This window comes from Halichoerus grypus, chromosome 3, assembly GCF_964656455.1.
Source record: "Halichoerus grypus chromosome 3, mHalGry1.hap1.1, whole genome shotgun sequence".
Taxonomy (NCBI): domain Eukaryota; kingdom Metazoa; phylum Chordata; class Mammalia; order Carnivora; family Phocidae; genus Halichoerus; species Halichoerus grypus.
Window position 1 is genome coordinate 39,874,948 of NC_135714.1, and position 18,200 is coordinate 39,893,147.

Below are 18,200 nucleotides of genomic sequence, written 5' to 3' on the forward strand. Positions count from 1 at the left end.
AAGTCAAGGGTGGAACAAGAGCCTGGCTCTTATTTTTTAAACAAGAATTGGGGCTGTCATTTTTCGGTGCTGTGAAGTGACAGTTATCACATCCATCCTTAATTTCCATGTCATCCTAGGGGCAGAGAAAAGAAGCCCTATTTTAAAAATGTAAACCAAAGCTGTATTGTCATAAGCTACTTCTTGATAGAATTGTGACCTATACCATAATATCACTTACATAAATAGAAAGGTCATGGGAGGCATTCTCCCTCATTTTATTGCAACCCCATAAAGATGTCTATGAGAAACTGTCTTAATTTATCGCTTTTTAAAGTTTTGATTTGTAGCTAAAATGTGTCAACTCTTTGTTGAAATTGAAACTTTTAAGCCAGTGAAGTGGAAATTCTTCATGGACTCTAATATTGCAGAGGTGCAACTTTACAGTTACTGAGATAGTTAAGAGCTTTGCCTGGATTCAGGCCCTGGCTCTGCCACACTAGCTGTGTGACCTTGGACAAGTTACTCTGAGCTTCACGTTTTTCCTCTATTTGATGGAGAAAATAATAGTTCTTATCTCTATGGAGTTGTGAAGATTACATGAGATAATTCATGTATGGTTTTAGCACTGGGTCTGACACATAGTAAACTCTCCAAAACTAACTGCAATTACTCTTAAGCCTAGTTATTTAAATCGCGAAATATTCAGTAAGCTCTTATAGGATCTTGTGGGAAAGTCTAAAGATTCATTAACATGTTGATCCCTGTTCATTAAGGCAGTTACAGTCTTGGGAGCCAAGTTTTATGCAGTTAAATAAGCTAGGAGATATACAGTGAATTGCAAAAAAAAAAAAAGAGTGAGAGGAACAAAAGTACTGAGAATGCTCAGAAATTGGGAAGAAAATAATGGTTCAAAGTAGCTGAGGCGAACTTTGAGGAGAGGTGGCTTTGGAGCCTGGGGGTGAGGAAAGAGTGGGAAGGGCCTTTTATGCTCTGACAACTGCTAGAGCAGAGTCAGATTATTTGTAACTCCCAATTAAGAAGGTTTGAATTACAGAGATACTCGAATATATGATATCAAGCTGTTATTTTATTTCCAAGTAATATGAAATATTATTAGAACTGTCTATGGTAGTGACAGTTTTTCATATTAGTGTGAGATCACGTCCTCCCAAAGGAATCCTGGGTGTGTGTACACTTTAAAAGAATCCAGAATCATTTAAATATCATCACATGCCTCTTCCAAGTGATGATGATAATGATGCTCTTAATAATGAGGATTAGCTGCACTCACGAGCCCGTTTTAGATTATGTATTATTAGAACACTGACTCCACTTGGGGGAAGCTGAATACGTATTTTGCTGCTTTGGTTTCTGAGCAGAGTTTGTTCAGGTAAAGCAAGTCTTAAATACTGTGCCGGAGTTTTCTTTTGACCAGATGGTTCCTGCTTATTGCTTTGATCCTGGCTACGTATCTTGATCCTTTCCTTTTTCTGAAAAGATTTGTGTGAATTGAAAGTTTTATAAATCATTTAAAGTGCTTTAGAGTATGCTTTTGGAGTACAAGTGGGAAGGGGTGGGTGTTAGTGCGGGGGGATGATTTCAAAGAATTAAGAATTTTTTCTTAGCATACCAAAAATTTACTTTCTGTAACTTGACACCCATTGTACCTTCTTTTTCATGTAGAGTAATGTTTTTCCCCAAGTGTACACTATAAAATGCTAGTTCTGAAGATGTTGATAGATACTGTGTGAAAAAATAATGGTGGGTCTGAGGTTAAATATATGTGGGAAAAATAAAGTTTAACAAAAATAAACAGGTTTCTTTAATCCTGGACCTGTTTAATATGCTAATTGTATATTGAATATAGTAAATTTCTAAGTGGTAAACTTTTTTTGAGCTCCCAAGGATCTAGTACCTATAGAACACACTTAGAAAACAGTGCTTCAGACCAGTGGCTTTCACAGCCTTTTTGATGGCTTTTTTTGGACCCACCTTCATGATAAAGAAATACATTTTACATCATAGCCTATTACACAAGTATATGAATAATTGAAACAAATGTATCACAAAGCTATAGTTACTTTTAGTACATGTGGTAAGCTCTAATATTTTCTGTTTCTTTAGGGAAAAAATGCTAGTTACAACCCATTAAGCTGATTTTGTGACCCATTAATGGATTTTATCTCAGTTTGGAAAGCACTGTTACAGAACAACTCAGAAGAGTCAGAGAAAGCAGTTAACATCATTGTACGTCACAGTGTATTAGGCTATGCCGGGTAGCTTATAAACATTTTTGCATTTAATTTTCATCCACTTGTGAATTAAGTATCATTTTTAGGTAAGCAAACAACCTTTTTTTTTTTTTTAAAGATTTTATTTAGTTATTTGATAGACAGCGAGGGAGGGAACACAAGCAGGGGAAATGGGAGAGGGAGAAGCAGGCTTTCCGCTGAGCAGGGAGCCCAATGCGGATCTGTGTCCCAGGACCCTGGAATCATGACCCGAGCCGAAGGCAGACGCTTAACGACTGAGCCACCCAGGCGTCCAGGAAACAATCTTTCTAAGCATCAAATAACACACAGTAAATGATGGAGTCAGGGTTTGAATCCAGGACTTTATGACATCAAAGCCTATGCTGTTCCCCCTGTATTTTGCTTTTTCCAGGTATAATCCCTTTTCCATATGAATGTCCCCTTAAAATATTTGAAGACTACTGTCATGATCCTGTTGACCTCTTCTACCCACCACACACACTGAGCATTCTCATCTCTTCTGCAGAGTAAAACAGTCCCAGTTTATTTCATCATTCCTAGTTAATACAGCTTTCTGATCCTTCAACCATGATCACTTTTCTCAATGAATTCTACTTGCGCATTGTCATTAAACATGGTACTCAGAACTGTACTCAGCATTTTATTCTTTTTTTTAAGATTTTTTTTTTTTTTTTTAAATCTCTACACCTGTCATGGGGCTTGAACTTACAGACCCCAGATCAAGAGTTGTATGCTGTACTGACTGAGCCAGCCAGGTGCCCCTGTACTTAGCATTTTAGATGATACTTGACTAGACAGTATGTGGTGGATACACCTTGCTTGAGGTAAATGCTGTTATTTTGAAACCAAATATTTCATTAACAGTTTTGGTTTCTGTTGCTTATGTTTAATATGATCCAGTAGTGTCAATTACACTTAGTATCTTTTATACATTAATTGTTAAACTAAGTCTCCCTAACCCTGTTTTTGTGCAATGAATTCTTTAGGCTTTTGTATTTATGTTCATATATATATCATATATATATATATATATATATGGCTTATATTTAAATTAGTCTTGATTTCATTTCTTAGTCTTGATTTAGGCATTTAATATTTTTTGTCATTTTCACATTTAATAGGCATACCTACTGGGTCTTCATTCAAGTTGTTAAAAATGTTAAAATGACAGAATAAAGGGCTCTGAAATGTGCAGCTCAACTAGAATCCCTCCAGATTAACATCAATCTATTAATCAGCACACATTGTGGTTGTTCAGTAACTTAGTTCCATTTGTTATTATCAAGCCCATATGCCATTTTTTTAAAAGATTTGTCAGAGAGAGAGCGTGAGTGCACATGTGCACACAAGCAGGGGGAGCGGCAGGCAGAGGGAGAAGCAGGCTCCCCGCTGAGCAGGGAGCCCAATGCGGGACTCGATCCCAGGACCCTGAGATCATGACCCGAGCCCAAGGCAGACTGAGCCACCCAGGCGTCCCCATATGCCATTTTGTATGGATATTATGAAAGATTTTGCCAATTGCTTGCTATAATTAAGTTATACTGTGCCTACAGTGTCTTAACTGCAATGAAGTAAACCTATCAAAGTAGAAATTGCATTTTATTTGTTTTGACTTGTTCATGGTGAATCCTCTGGCTTTTTCCTTTTTTAATTTCACATTTTGTTTAATTCAGTTTTGAATTTTGCAAGGAATAAGTTTGGTCTAGAAATTCTAGACCTGCTTATTTTTCTCTTTAAAAAGTATCATATTTCCTATTACCTACACTTTTGACCCTGACATTTTATTTTATTAATATTTTTTATATTTTTATTTAAATTCTAGTTAGATAATATACAGTGCAATATTGGTTTCAGGAGTAGAATTAAGTGGTTCATCACTCACATAAAACACCCACTGCTTATCATAACAAGTGGCCTCCTTAATACCCATCACCCATCTAGTCCATCCCCCATCTCCCTCCCTCCATCAACTCTGTTTGTTTTCTATTGTTAATAGTCTCCTATGGTTTGTTTCCCTCTCTTTTCCCCCCCTCCCATATGTCCATCTGTCTTGTTTCTTAAATTCCATGTGAGTGAAATCATATAGTATTTGTCTTTCTCTGACTTACTTCATTTAGCATAATACACTCTAGCTCCATCCGCATCATTGCAAATGGCAAGATTTCGTTCTTTTTGATGGCTGAGTAATATTCCATTGTGTGTATATGTACATATACAATATTGGCTATAATGGACATTGCTGCTATAAACATCAGGGTGCATTTACCCCAAATCTGTATTTTTGTATCCTTTGGGTAAATACCTAGTAACACAGTTGCTGGTTGTAAGGTAGTTCTATTTTTAACTTTTTGAGGAACCTCCATACTGTTCTCCAGAGTGGCTGCACCAGTTTGTATTCCCACCAACAGTGTAAGAGGGTTCCCCTTTCTCCACATCCTCACCAACATCTGTTGTTTTCTGTGTTGTTAATTCTAGCCATTCTGACAGGTATGAGGTGGTATCTCATTGTGTTTTTGATTTGTATTTCCCTGATGATGAGTGATGTTGAACTTCTTTTCACATATCTGTTAGCCTTCTGAATGTCTTCTTTGGAAAAGTGTGTATTCAACCTGACATGGTACTTTAGATTGACATATTTTGAATCAATAATTCAGTGACAAAATTTCAATTATTTTACATTATTTGGAGGGGTAGGCCTAAATCTGTTTCAAGCTATATTCTGGCTTACATTCTGACTTACTGTCTATCACCTTGCTTTATTTGAAATTCAGTTTCCTTTGACAAATGTTTATTTGGGCTGTCCATTTGAACAAAGTATTGACAGAAATGCAGAAGGTAAAGAATATTTCTGCCCACTCTTTGTCATTTAGCCTTATTGTATATTTTGCTCCCATATTATGGGCTATCCCTCTTTTGATACTAATGCCCTTAGTATACTTTTTTTATCCATAAATATTTGTTGATTGTAATTCACATGCAATAAAACTTGCCCTTAAGAAGTGTAATTTAGTGGCTTTTTTTAGTATATTCACAAACTTGTGCAGCTGTCACCACTATCTGATTCTAGAACATGTTCATTAGTACCCTTCCTGCCCCCCTGCTTAAAAAATAAAACCCCAAAAAACCACCAAACCCATTATCAGTCACTTCCCATTTCCCCCTCACCCCACGTCCATTTATATACTTTCTGTGAGTATGGAACTGCTTATTCCGGTCATTTCATATAAATGAAATTATGTAATATGTGGCATTTTGTGTCTGGCTTCTTTCATTTAGCATAATGTTTTTAAGGTTCATGTTGTAGCATGTATCAGAACATTTCCTTTTTTTCATTCTTTTTTTTTTTTTTTTAAAGATTATTTGAGATAGCACACAAGGTGGGGGGGGGCCAGAGGCAGAGGGAGAGGGAAAAGCAGACCCCCTGCTGAGCAGGGATGCCTGATGCAGGACTCAATCCCAGGACCCAAAGATCATGACCTGAGCCAAAGGCAGCCGCTTAACTGAGCCACCCAGGCGCCCCTTTTCATTCCTTTTTATGTCTGAATAATATTGCCACATTTTGTTTATCCATTCATCAGTTGATGAGAATTTGGGTTCTTTCCACCTTTTAGTTTTTATGAAAAATGCTGCTATGACCATTTATTTACAAGTTTTTATATGGACATGTTTTCATTTTTTGAGTATATACCTAGGAGTGGAGTTACTAGGTCAAATGGTAACTCCATGTTTAACTTTTTGAAAACTGCCAGACTGTTTTCCATTCCCATCAGCAATACACAAGGGTTCCAGTTTTGCCACATTCTCTCCAACACTTCTTATTGTCTGTCTTTTTTGTTATATAGCCATTCTACTTGTATCTCATTGTGGTTCTGATTTGCATTTCCCTAATGACTAATGGTGTTGAGCATCTTTTCAGCTATTTATTGGCCATTTGTCTGTCTTTGGAGAAATGTCTATTCAAACCATCTACCCATTTTCTAATTGTGTTAATTGTCTTTATAATAAGTTGTAAGAGTATATATGCTGGATGCTAATCCCTTATGAAATATATGATTTGCGAATATTTTCTCTCATTCTGTTTTTTTTTTCACTTTTTTCTTTTTTTAAAAAAAGATTTTATTTATTTGTCAGAGAGAGAGAGAGCACAAGCAGGGGGAGCGGTAGGCAGAGGGAGAAGCAGGATTCCTGCTGAGCAAGGAGCTCAGTCCCAGGCCCCTGGGATCATGACCTGAGCCAAAAGCAGACACTTAACCGACTGAGCCAGCCAGGTGTCCCTGTTGTTTTGTTTTGTTTTGTTTTTTGTTTTTTTCACTTTCTTGATGGAGTCCTTTGAAGCACAAAGTTTTTAATATTATAAAGTTTTATTTATTCTTTTGTTGCTTGTGCTTTTGATGTCATGTCTAAGAAACTGTCTAATCAAGATCACAAGATTTATTCCTATCTTCTAAGAGGTTTATAATTTTAGCTCTTATATTTAAGTTTTGATCCGTTTTTATTTTATTTATTTGAAAGAGAGAGCATGTGCACAAGCAGAGGTAAAGGCAGGCAGAGGGAGAGGGAGAAGTAGGCTTTCTGCTGAGTGGGGAACCCGAAGCAGGGCTCAATCCCAGGACCCTGGGATCATGACCCAAGCCGAAGGCAGATGCTTAACCAACTAAGCCACTCAGGCGCCCCTTTGATCCATTTTTTAATTGTGGTAAAATATACATAATATCAAATTTGCCAAGTTAAACCATTTTTAAATGTATAGTTCAATGGCATTAAAGTACATTTTATATTGTCGTGCAACCATCACCACCATCCATCTTCAGAACTTTTTCATTTTCCCAAACTGGAATTCCATACCGATTAAACAATAACTCCCCTTCTCTCCCTAGCCCCTGACAGCCATTCTTTCTGTCTCAATGAATTTGACTACTCTAAATAACTCATATATGTGGAATCATACAATATTTGTGCTTTTGTGACTGCTTTATTTCACTTAGCACAATGTCTTCAAGATTCATGTTGTAGAATGTCTCAATTTCCTTCCTTTGTGGGGCGGGGTGGGGGGATGTCTCTAAAGCTTTATTTAATCTTACAATCCTCAATGGGCAAGAAAAAGCAACACTTAAATCTTCCTATCCCAACCTGAGCTGTGTGATGGATATGATTTTCATATTTAAATATGGAATTTATATGTATATGCTATTTTTTGTGGCACAAAACCCCCACAAAAGTCAGCCTTCAAACAATTTCCAAGTATATAGTTCATTATTGTCAACCACATTCACATTGTTGTGCAACAGATCCCCAGAATCCTTCCATCCTGCATGACTGAAACTCTACACCCACAGAACAGCAACTCCTTGCCTCCCTTTTCCCCAGCTCCTGGCAACCACCATTTTACTTTGTTTCTGTGAGATTAGATGCCTCATAAGTGGAATCATGTAGTATTTGTCTTTCTGTTACTAGTTTATTTCGCTTAGCATAATGTCCTTAAGGTTCACTCATGGTATAGCATGTCATGTGGTTTCCTTTTTTAGGACTGAATAATATTCTGTTCTATGTATATACCACATTTTCTTTATCCATTCATCTGTCAGTGGACATTTGATTTCTCTCTACCTCTTGGCTATTGTGAATAATGCTGCTGTGAACATGAGTGTACAAATATCTCCTCAAGTCTTTGCTTTCGCTTCTTTTGAAGTAGAATTACTGGATCAAATGGTAATTCTGTGTTTAATTTTTTGAGGAGCCACCATACTGTTTTCCATAGCAGCTGCACCATTTTGCATTCTGACAAGCATTACAAAAGGATTCCAGTTTTTCCATGTCCTTGCCAACATTTGCTTTGACCCATTTTGAGTTTTTATATAATGTGAGGAGTCCCAACTTCATTCTTTTTGCACGTATATATCCTGTCACTGTACCTTTTGAAGACTTTGCTGTCCCCATGAAATTGTCTTGGTACTCTTGTTGAAATCGGTTGTCCATAAATGTATGGATTTATTTCTGAGCTCTCAATTCTATTTTATTGATCTTTGTCCTTATGCCAGTAGTAAACAGTCATGATAACTAAAGGTTTTTAGTAAGTTTTGAAGTTGGAAAGTGTGAGTCCTCCATGGAGTTTTGTTCTTTTTCAAGATTGTTTTGGGTATTCAGTCTCTTGTATTTCTATATGAACTTTAGGATCAACTGGTAAATTGCAGCAAAAGCAGCTGGAATTTTGACAGGGATTATATTGCGTCTATAGATAAATTTGTAGATCAGTCTATATTGAGAGCTTAACAGTATTTATTCTTTGAAATTGTGGACATTGGATGTCTTTCCATTCACTCAGGGCTTTAATTTATTTCAACTATGTTTTGTAATTTTTAGGTTATAAGTTTTGCATTTATCTTGTTAATTTTATTCCTAGTTATTTTATTCTTCTTGATGTCATTGTAAATGGAATTTTTTCTTAATTTCATTTTTTGATTGTTCATTGCTACCATATAGAAATATAGTTGATTTTTGTTTATTCATTATATTCTGCAGCCTTGCTGAAGTCACTTATTAAGTGTCATAGTTGTTTTTTTGTGTGTGTGTATTTCTTAGGACTTTTTTATATATAAGATCATGTCATCTGCTAATAAAGATAATTTTACTACCTCTTTTCCAATCTGGGTGCCTGTTTTATTATCTTCTTGCTTAATTGCCCTGGCTAGAACATCCAGTATAATGTTGGGTACAAGTGGTGAAAGTAGACATCCTTCAATGTGATTTTTATTGCTCTTTTATTTTTAATTATAGCTAACAATTATTTATTGCATTAACATATGACAGATACTATGCTAACCACCTCATATTTTATCTTCCTAATAATTGGATATGATCAGACTATTATTAACCTCCATTTTAAAGATGGGGAAATTAAAGCTTAGATTAAATAATTTACTTATAGTCACTCAAGTATATGGCTGAGATTGGATTGGAACCCAGTTAGTCTTACTCTTTATTTTTTAAAAATTTCAATCTTTACCTAATTCTAATTATCTGTATTTTTGTTATTTTTAAGATTTATACTATTATTTACTTAAGGGTATTATGTGTCCCCCCAGTTCTGTCTTTTGGTCATTTGTCTATAATAACTTGATGTCTGTGTACATTTTTATTTCTTTATATGAGGACCTCTTTTTGTACTCATTATTCTTGTGCTAAATTGACCTTTGGGGCCCTTGGGAGTCTGATAACGTAGTAGCTGAGAGCTTTGACTCGAACTAGATAGCCTGAGTTGAAGTCCCTGCTCCCAGCCTTCTTACCTGTGGGACCCTGGGCAAACCACTTAATCTCTGTGCTTGAACCTCTTCATTATCTCCAAAATAGAGATGATTATTGTAATATAGAATTTAATGTAATATATGTAAAATGTTAAGAACAGTTCTTGGCACACTGTTCACTGTTTTATTATTTTAGTTTCAGATTTGCCTATCTTTGCATTGAAATTTTAAAAAACTTTTTATTTTGGAAAATTTCAAACATATAGAAGTATAGAATGAACCTCAACTTATTACCCATCTTTAACACTTAACACCTCATACCATTCTTGTTTTATCTATACCACCCAAACCTCAACATCCTGGACTATATTGAAGCAAATTCCAACCAGATATCATTTACTTACTAAATATTACAATAGAAGATAAGGACTTTTTTTTTTAACATAAGCACAATACCAGTTTCACTCCCATTAAAAATAATTTTTTAGCATCATCAAATGTGCTATGAATGTTTTTAGATCAAATTTTCTAAAAAGTGATTTGCTTATCTGTGTTTAGAATTTTTTTATTCTGTGATAAACTCTAAAATGAAATGTTCTCTTCAAGCATTTTGATCATTTTCATATCCCCAGTTAATTTGTTGGTGATGGTCAGAACAGACCCAGTTCTCATTTCTTTCCCAGCCTTTTGAGAAATTGTTGAGGCAAATCACAGATTTCTTAGGTTTTCTGCTCTGTGCAGGGTGAAGTTTTCAGCAGATGTGTAAATACCTGAAGTGGTTCCATATCACTATTACATCTTTTCTTTGTACTAGAATTGAAATTTGTGTTAGTAATATTATTCATACCTTCCCTTGGCCTGTTGGCTTGTAATCAACTCCCATAATATCATCCCTATTTTTACATGTACAGTTATTTAACATTTTTAGTTAATTTTCGTTTTAGTGTTTCTGTGCTTTGATTCCATGTACTTTTACTCTTAGGCTCCTACATTTTTGTAAAACAAAATAATTTCAGTATAATTTTCCATAAATCCATATTTTCTTCACTAAATTTACCTAGAATGTTGTACCTTATTGAGGAAAGAAGCAGTCTTGGGTTTCAGAGAAAGGAGTTTTTACTAATGGCTTTTATTAGAATTTTTTAAGGGCCTCATATAAAAGAATGAACAAGTACATATACGCATAAAAATCTTTACTATTTAAAATATTTCTTGTTGAGGAGGAGAGTTAGGAACTGACTTGTCCATCTCTTCAAGTCTCAAGATTGTTTTCTCCATCCTTACTGTGAATTGTGCTAATTGAAAAGGAATTTACATGTGGGCAAAAGGGGAGTGTATATGTGAAATACTTTCTAAATGAGTTTTAGGTTTATTCATCTACTCTGCTGCACTTTTGTAGTTGAGAGTTTAATATTGCACATGTATTCATAGTGACTGCATAACCTAATTAGTATTTGTTAGTTAACATTAGTTGTTAGTATCTAGAAGTTTGTCATTTTATTTTTTCCCTTTTTTCTTTGAGAGATCCATTATTTGTTGATATAAACCCCTGTATCTGTAGTGGAGACAATAGATTGAAAATAGAGATGTTAAGAAAAATTGATAATGAGTTGTCAGGCTCTTTGCAGGGCCCCTAGGAACTTTTGCAGAACATAAAATCATAGAAAGTGAAATTAGAAATGGACTTTGAGATCAGGTAGTCATGCCTCTTGTTTTTAAGCTGTTTAATATCCAGACTGGTGAGGACAAATGGTTGTATCTTCTTAAAAATGTTTGAGGGGCCCCTAGGTGGCTCAGTCAGTTAAGCATCCAACTCTTGATTTCGGCTCAGGTCATGTTCTCAGGGTTGTGAGATCAAGCCTTGTGTGGCGCTCCATGCTGAGTGGGGAGCCTGCTTAAGATTCTTTCTCTCCTTCTTCCCCTCCACTCCCCCCCCCCAAAATTTGAAATTAGAAATCGAATAAGTCATTCATGTCTTGTTAAATCCATTTTACTTTAAATCAATTTTCTCTTAAGTTTATGAAGACATATTAAACTCAGACTGACTTCTTATCAATAAATTTTATTGATAAACTTCCCTAACTTAGATAGTATGTGGTTTTTACTTGCTGTGTTTTTTCACTCACTGTCCTTCATATCTAAGAATGAACTTTATTACATGGCCTCTTTGTTTTTATGTATGCTTTTCATGGGAGACCATTGGTAGAATTTGACTGTAATTTTATTTGCTAAGTCTAGATTAATAAAGCATTTGATTTGTATAATTATCACTACTTATCTGAATAGCTTGGCAGTTATTTGCTGATTAACATCTTGAAGTTTGTTTTCTAGACTCTTCTGTACCAAGGAGATGTTACTTTAAAGTAACGTGGCTTACATGTGTGTGTTTTAAATGAATTAAGAAATTACACATCTAAATGAGCATTTTATTCCCTTCTTAGTGGTTTTCCAGTGATTCTGATGTGACTTAAAAATTTTTTTATTAATAGAACAAATACTTAGAACCCCTATGTGTAAACAGCACAATGTTGGGGAAGCTGAGAGACATAATAATGCAGGTTCTTGCTTTCTTAAAAAATGGAGTTTGGCCAACAAGGGCCACATGGTTGGTAAAATATATTACAGTCACTATTGTTTAATTATGTTCTATATACAAAGTACTGTATAAGGCATTTTATGCATGGCAAATCATTTAATCTGCATAATTTTACATTATTGTTATCTCCATTTTTTTATTGTGGTAACATATGCCAAACAAAAAATTACCATTTTAACCATTTTAAGTGTACAGTTCAGTGGCATATACACTGATTTATGCAATCCTCACCACCATCCATCTCTAGAAGTTTTTATCCTTCCCCGTTGAAACTCTGTATAAACAGTAACTCCCAATTTCCCTATTCTCTTGCCCCCAGCCCTTGGCAGCTACCATTCTACTTTCTGTGTCTATGAATTTGACTACTCTAAGTACCTCATGTAAGTGAAATCACAAAGTAGTTGCCCTTTTCTTTCTGGCTTATTTCATTTAGTATTGTGTCTTCAGAGTTCATCTGTGTTGTAGCATGTGTCATGTTATCCCCATTTTACAGGTAATGAAGTTAAACTCAAAGTCACATAGCTGATAGAGTGAATTGAGACTCATGCTAAGTGTGAGAATAAAACATTTGATGTGTATTTAAGCTATGGATATTTAGCTTTCGGAAGAGAATGTTTTTTAAATATTTAAAGGAGTATAATGAGGATTATTAGACTTACTCTGTATAACTCTGGAGATCATTACTAGAACAATAGGTATAAATTAGAGGCAGGCAAATTTTTATTTAATATAAGATAGAATTTTCTAATAGAGCTGTTTCTAGGTGGTATGGACTGTATTTTTTTAAACTTTTTTTTTTAGAAGATTTTATTTATTTGATAACGAGTGAGCACAATGGGGGGGAGGGGCAGAGGGAGAAGGAGAAGCAGGTTCCCCACTGAACAGAGAGCCTGTGTGGGGCTCGATCCCAGAACCCTGGGATTATGACCTGAGCCGAAGGCAGACAACCAGCTGAGCCACCCAGGGGCCCCTGGTATGGACTGTCTTTAAAAAGTGTAAGTAACCTTCAGGCACACTTGGCTGGCTCAGTTAGTAGAGCATGTGACTCAACCTCGGGGTTATAAGTTCGAGCCCCACATTGGAGGTAGATTACATTAAAAAAATAAAATCTTAAAAAAAAAAGTGTAAGTAACATTCAGCAGTGAGGACTGTTGAATAGTCCTGTGATAAAGGATGTTACAAAGAGTTTATAAAAATTAGTTGAATTAGGTTACTTCTGAGTGTTCTTTTAACTCTGTTTCTGTGATTAAAATATTGCAATCTATTTGGGAGTATAAGATACCTTCAAGACAAAGTGCTAAGCTTAAATGTGGGAGAGATCTTTAGCAATGGGAGCATCATAGATTTTTTTTTTTAAAGATTTATTCATTTTAGAGCAAGCAAGTGAGGGGAAGGCTAGAGGGAGAGGGAGAAAGAAACTTCAACAGACTCCTCGCTAAACTCAAGAGCCCAGTGCCAGGGTCGACCTCACCACCCTGAGATCCCTATCTGAGCTGAAACCAGGAGTTAGATGACCAACCGACTGCGCCACCCAGGGGCCCTTAGATTTTTTTTTTTTTTTTCTGAATCTATAGCACATTTTTCTGAATATTCTCAGTAATGGAAGATTCTTTTCCTTGTGAGGGTAGGTATGAGTTTTGAAAACTATTAAAAGTCATTTTTATGCTAGCAAATAAAAATGGGTTAGCAAGGTATTTAAAGTCTTGAGCAGTCCAATTCCAGTTCTCCTTTTTCCTGTGTTTACTTATGGTTGCCAGCAAACTTCGTGGACATTCCTGCCCGGTGGCATGTTCTGATGTTCATTCAGCAACAGAGCACCTTTTTTCTTTGTGAAATTCTAAATATCCTGCTTGGTTTATTTCCTTTTCAGTGTTACCTACCACTGCTCACACACCATTTTTAGAGTCAATGTAACAAGACAACCTTGTACTTTGGTCTCTGTAGTCTAGATTGTGAGCAGTTTCAGCAGAGGGACAGTATCATATTCATCTTCATGTGTCTGAACAGGCTCTCAGTATCTTATGTGTAGTAAGAGTTCAGTTACATGAAATTACATTGAATCAATCTGATCGTCAGTGATGTTAGGTTGAAATGAGGTGAAGCTGGAAACTAATGAGACCAAATTCTTGCCTGACTTGATGACTCTTAGGCTAGTTGAGATGAGGAGTTTCCCACACATTCTGAATACTAGCAGTATTGAATCTACACTCTCCCATGATGAATTAAAGAAGAAAATACTGTCTAGATAGTGTCTGATGTTAAAAAGATTTTATTTATTTATTTGACAGAGAGAGACACAGCGAGAGAGGGAACACAAGCAGAGGGAGTGGGAGAGGGAGAAGCAGGCCTCCCGCTGAACAGGGAGCCCGATGTGGGGCTCAATCCCAGGACCCTGGGACCATGACCCGAGCCGAAGGCAGACGCTTAACAACTGAGCCACCCAGGCGCCCCCAAAAAAATCAGTTTTAAAATTAAGATAGTGATATCTCTTTGGTGGGTTAACAGATGCACCCTGTTTTAAACTTATTTGTACTTTTTGTGATTTCTAAATTTCCTGTTATGAACACAAATTGCTTTTATAATTTAAAAAATCCTATTTATGGGACTCCTGGGTGGCACAGTTGGTTAAGCATCCAACTCTTGGTTTCAGCTTTGGTTGTGAGATTGAGCCCTGCGTTGGGCTCTGCACTCAGCGAGGAGTCTGCTTAAGATTCTCCCTCTGCGCCTCTCACTCATGCGCATGTGTGCTGTCTCTCTCAAATCTTTTTAAAAAAATCCTATTTATGAGATTTAAGTCAGTTTCATTACCTTGTGGTCACATAGGTAGGGATCATAATATAACATGATACGTTAAAAAGCCATTGATGTTTTCCTTATTACTTAGTGGTAGTAAGATTGTATATCAAAAATGAAAAAAGGGGCACCTGGGTGGCTCAGTCATTAAGCGTCTGCCTTCGGCTCAGGTCATGATCCCAGGGTCCTGGCCCTGCTCCGCGGGAAGCCTGCTTCTCCCTCTCCCACTCCCCCTGCTTGTGTTCCCTCTCTCGCTGTGTCTCTCTGTCAAATTAATAAATAAAATCTTTTAAAAAAAAGATGAAAAAAATTTGGTTCCAATAAGTTTAGACATGTGTTTTTGATAGCACTGGAGCCCAGGTCAGCTGTTGTATATGATTTTATCTATTATTCTTGTTTTTAACTTTGCATTTTAAAAATGAAATTACTCAGGGACGCCTAGGTGGCTCAGTCGGTTAAGCGTCTGCCTTCTGCTCAGGTCATGATCCCAGGGTGTTGGAATTGAGGCCCGCATTGCGCTCCTTGCTTGGCAAAGAGCCTTCTTCTCCCTCTGCCTGCCGCTCCCCCTGATTGTGCGCGTACTCTCTCTCTCTCTCTCTGTCTCTCTGTCTCTCTGACGAATAAAATCTTAAAAAAATAAAAAATAAATAAAAATTTTTTAAAAATTAAAAAAAAAGAAATTACCCAAGTGTAAATTTTCTTTTTAATTTTTTAAAGATTTTATTTGAGGCAGAGCAGAGCAAGAGAGAGAACACAAGCGGGGAGGGGCGGGCAGAGGCGCAGAGGGAGAGGGAGAAGGAGAAGCAGGCTTCCCGATGAGCAGGGAGCCTGTCACAGGGCTCCATCCTAGGTCTCTGGGATCATGACCTGAGCTGAAGGCAGACGCTTAACCAGCTGAGCCACCCAGGCGCCCCCCAAGTGTAAATATTAATATCAGATTTGCCTAAATAAAGTTTATCTATTTTTGTGGAGGTGGAAAACCGTGAAACTTTTTTATTTTCCGGGAATATCAGATAAGGAACCCCAAAGCTGTGTGTAGCTCACATCTCGTGGGCCTTCTGGGCAAAGAGATCTGTATGCCAAACTTAAGGGAACCTGATGCTGATGCCCTGTAAACCAGAAGGGCTTTTTCCCTTCTTCCCCCACTTACCAGGCCCCCTGCCTCCTTGCTTGTCTGCTAGGAACATACCTAAAACTATATTTGTAAATCAGTTTGATTTTGGCTTTTTTTTTTTTTTTTTTTTTTGACAGAGAGAAAGAGCACACAAGCAGGGGGAGCGGCAGGCAGGGGGAGAAGAAGTAGGCTCCCCTGCTGAGCAAAGAGCCCAACACGGGGCTCGATTCCAGGGTCCTGGGATCATGACCTGAGCTGAAGGCAGATGCTTAACTGACTGAACCACCCAGGTGCCCCACATTTTTTATTTTTTATTCATTTTTTAAAGCTTTTATTTATTTGAGACTGCACAAGCAGGGAGGAGGGTCAGAGGGAGAGGGAGAAGCAGACTCCTCGATGAGCAGGGAGCCTGTTGGTCACCGGGCTCAATCCCAGGACCCTGAGATATGACCTGAGCTGAAGGTAGACGTTTAACCAAATGAGCCACCCAGGTGCCCCTAATTTTGACATTTTTTTTAAAAAGGAAACAATTTGAGTGGTAAGTAGCAGAATTAAGTGTCTTAATGTAAATGGGTTGAGTTACAATAATGTACTGTTCCTTATGGTAAGGACTCATACTAGCCAAAGCACACTGCATGTTGTCTCTTATGCTAGTTTAGTAGCAAAAATGAACATGTAAAAGTATGTAAGTTTTGGGGCGCCTGGGTGGCTCATTCGTTAGGCATCTGCCTTCGGCTCGGGTCATGGTCCCGGGGTCCTGGGATTGAGCCCCACGTCGGGCCCTCTGCTCAGCGGGAGGCCTGCTTCTCCTCTCCCAATTCCCTGCTAGTGTTCCCTCTCTCGCTGTCTCTCTCTCGCTGTCAAAATAAATAAATAAAAAAAATAATTTTCTAAAAATATGTAAGTTTTAAGACTTTAGGTAATAATAAGTTTTTATTTTGCCTGTTGCATTTACTCAAAATCACATCCTCTGGTGTCTTTCACTTGGGAATCCAAATTATGGAGGAAATGGACACCTTTAGGAACAAACTAGCTTATTGAAGAGGAAGGCTTTGTAAAACTAGGTCTTTAAACTAGGTGTGGCTCCAAAAAATGCAAAACCTACAGTTTGCTTTGATTTTGAAAAGGCTCAAATGCTGAAATAAAAGTGAAATTTCTTAAAGGTGTTAAAGGGTATATAGGGAGGAAAAGAAAAAGTGATTGTATCTCCTTGAAATGTGAAAAATAATAAAAACAAGATAATGCAGTACTATAATATCTGATATGAAATTTTTGAAAGTATTTGGAAAGGTAAGGTGAAGAGGGAGATAGTGTTTAGTTAAAAATTAGAGGTTTACTTTCCGTGCTGATAGCGCTCCCGCAAACATGGTGAACGTTCCTAAAACCCGCCGGACTTTCTGCAAGAAGTGTGGCAAGCACCAGCCCCACAAAGTGACACAGTACAAGAAGGGCAAAGATTCTCTTTATGCCCAGGGAAAGCGGCGTTATGACAGGAAGCAGAGTGGCTATGGTGGGCAGACTAAGCCGATTTTCTGGAAAAAGGCTAAAACTACAAAGAAGATTGTGCTGAGGCTTGAATGTGTTGAGCCCAATTGCAGATCTAAGAGAATGCTGGCTATTAAGAGATGCAAGCATTTTGAACTGGGAGGAGATAAGAAGAGAAAGGGCCAAGTGATCCAGTTCTAAGCTTCATATTTTGTTAATATTATGAAGACAATAAAATCTTGAGGTTATGTTCAAAAAAAAAAAAAAATTAGAGGTTTAGAATCCATGAGGATGAATCAAACCATCTCCCACTTCTACAGTTTACTAGAAGGAAACTCCTCCCACACACAGCCCTCCATTCAAGAGATTTTGCTCATTTCTCTGTGAGAAATAAGTACCAACTTTACTCTGTGAGAGTAAAAAAGTATCAACTTTGTGTGGCTGTTAAAGGGTTTTGTTTGAAAGGTGTGAATAAGAAGCAAGGGTGGGCCAGGCCAAGTAAGTGGCCTGTATGTCTGATAACATTGAGGAATGGAACTTAATAGATGCTATCGAGTTAGGAGGTTTTAGAAGTATGTATTTAGTGCCTATTTAGTATTGTATTTTATAAGAATAATGTAATTAGGTTGTATGTCTTTATTAATATTAGATGCAGAAAGAATATAATTTAGTAATTTCAGGATGTGAGTATTTTTTGAGTGGGCTTGCTAATTTCC

The 18,200-nt window shown here is 37.0% G+C and overlaps 2 protein-coding genes across 5 annotated transcripts in view; both read left to right on the top strand.

Annotated features, from left to right (window-relative positions):
* Positions 1-18,200, top strand: part of SLAIN2 (SLAIN motif family member 2) — an 80,557-nt gene that overhangs the window by 1,258 nt on the left and 61,099 nt on the right. The window contains exon 1 of one of the 4 annotated variants that reach the window (XM_078068583.1): positions 16,266-16,289. The exons of the other annotated variants lie outside the window; for them this stretch is intronic. The gene's annotated coding sequence lies outside the window, so the exon portion shown is untranslated. Of the gene's footprint in view, positions 1-16,265; positions 16,290-18,200 lie in introns of those variants that run through there. 4 annotated transcript variants of the gene reach the window in all.
* On the top strand, positions 17,317-17,725 carry LOC118536334 (large ribosomal subunit protein eL42-like). Its single transcript, XM_036093051.2, has one exon. It carries the CDS (start codon positions 17,365-17,367, stop codon positions 17,683-17,685), a length of 321 nt encoding a protein of 106 aa, XP_035948944.2. The 5' UTR covers positions 17,317-17,364; the 3' UTR covers positions 17,686-17,725.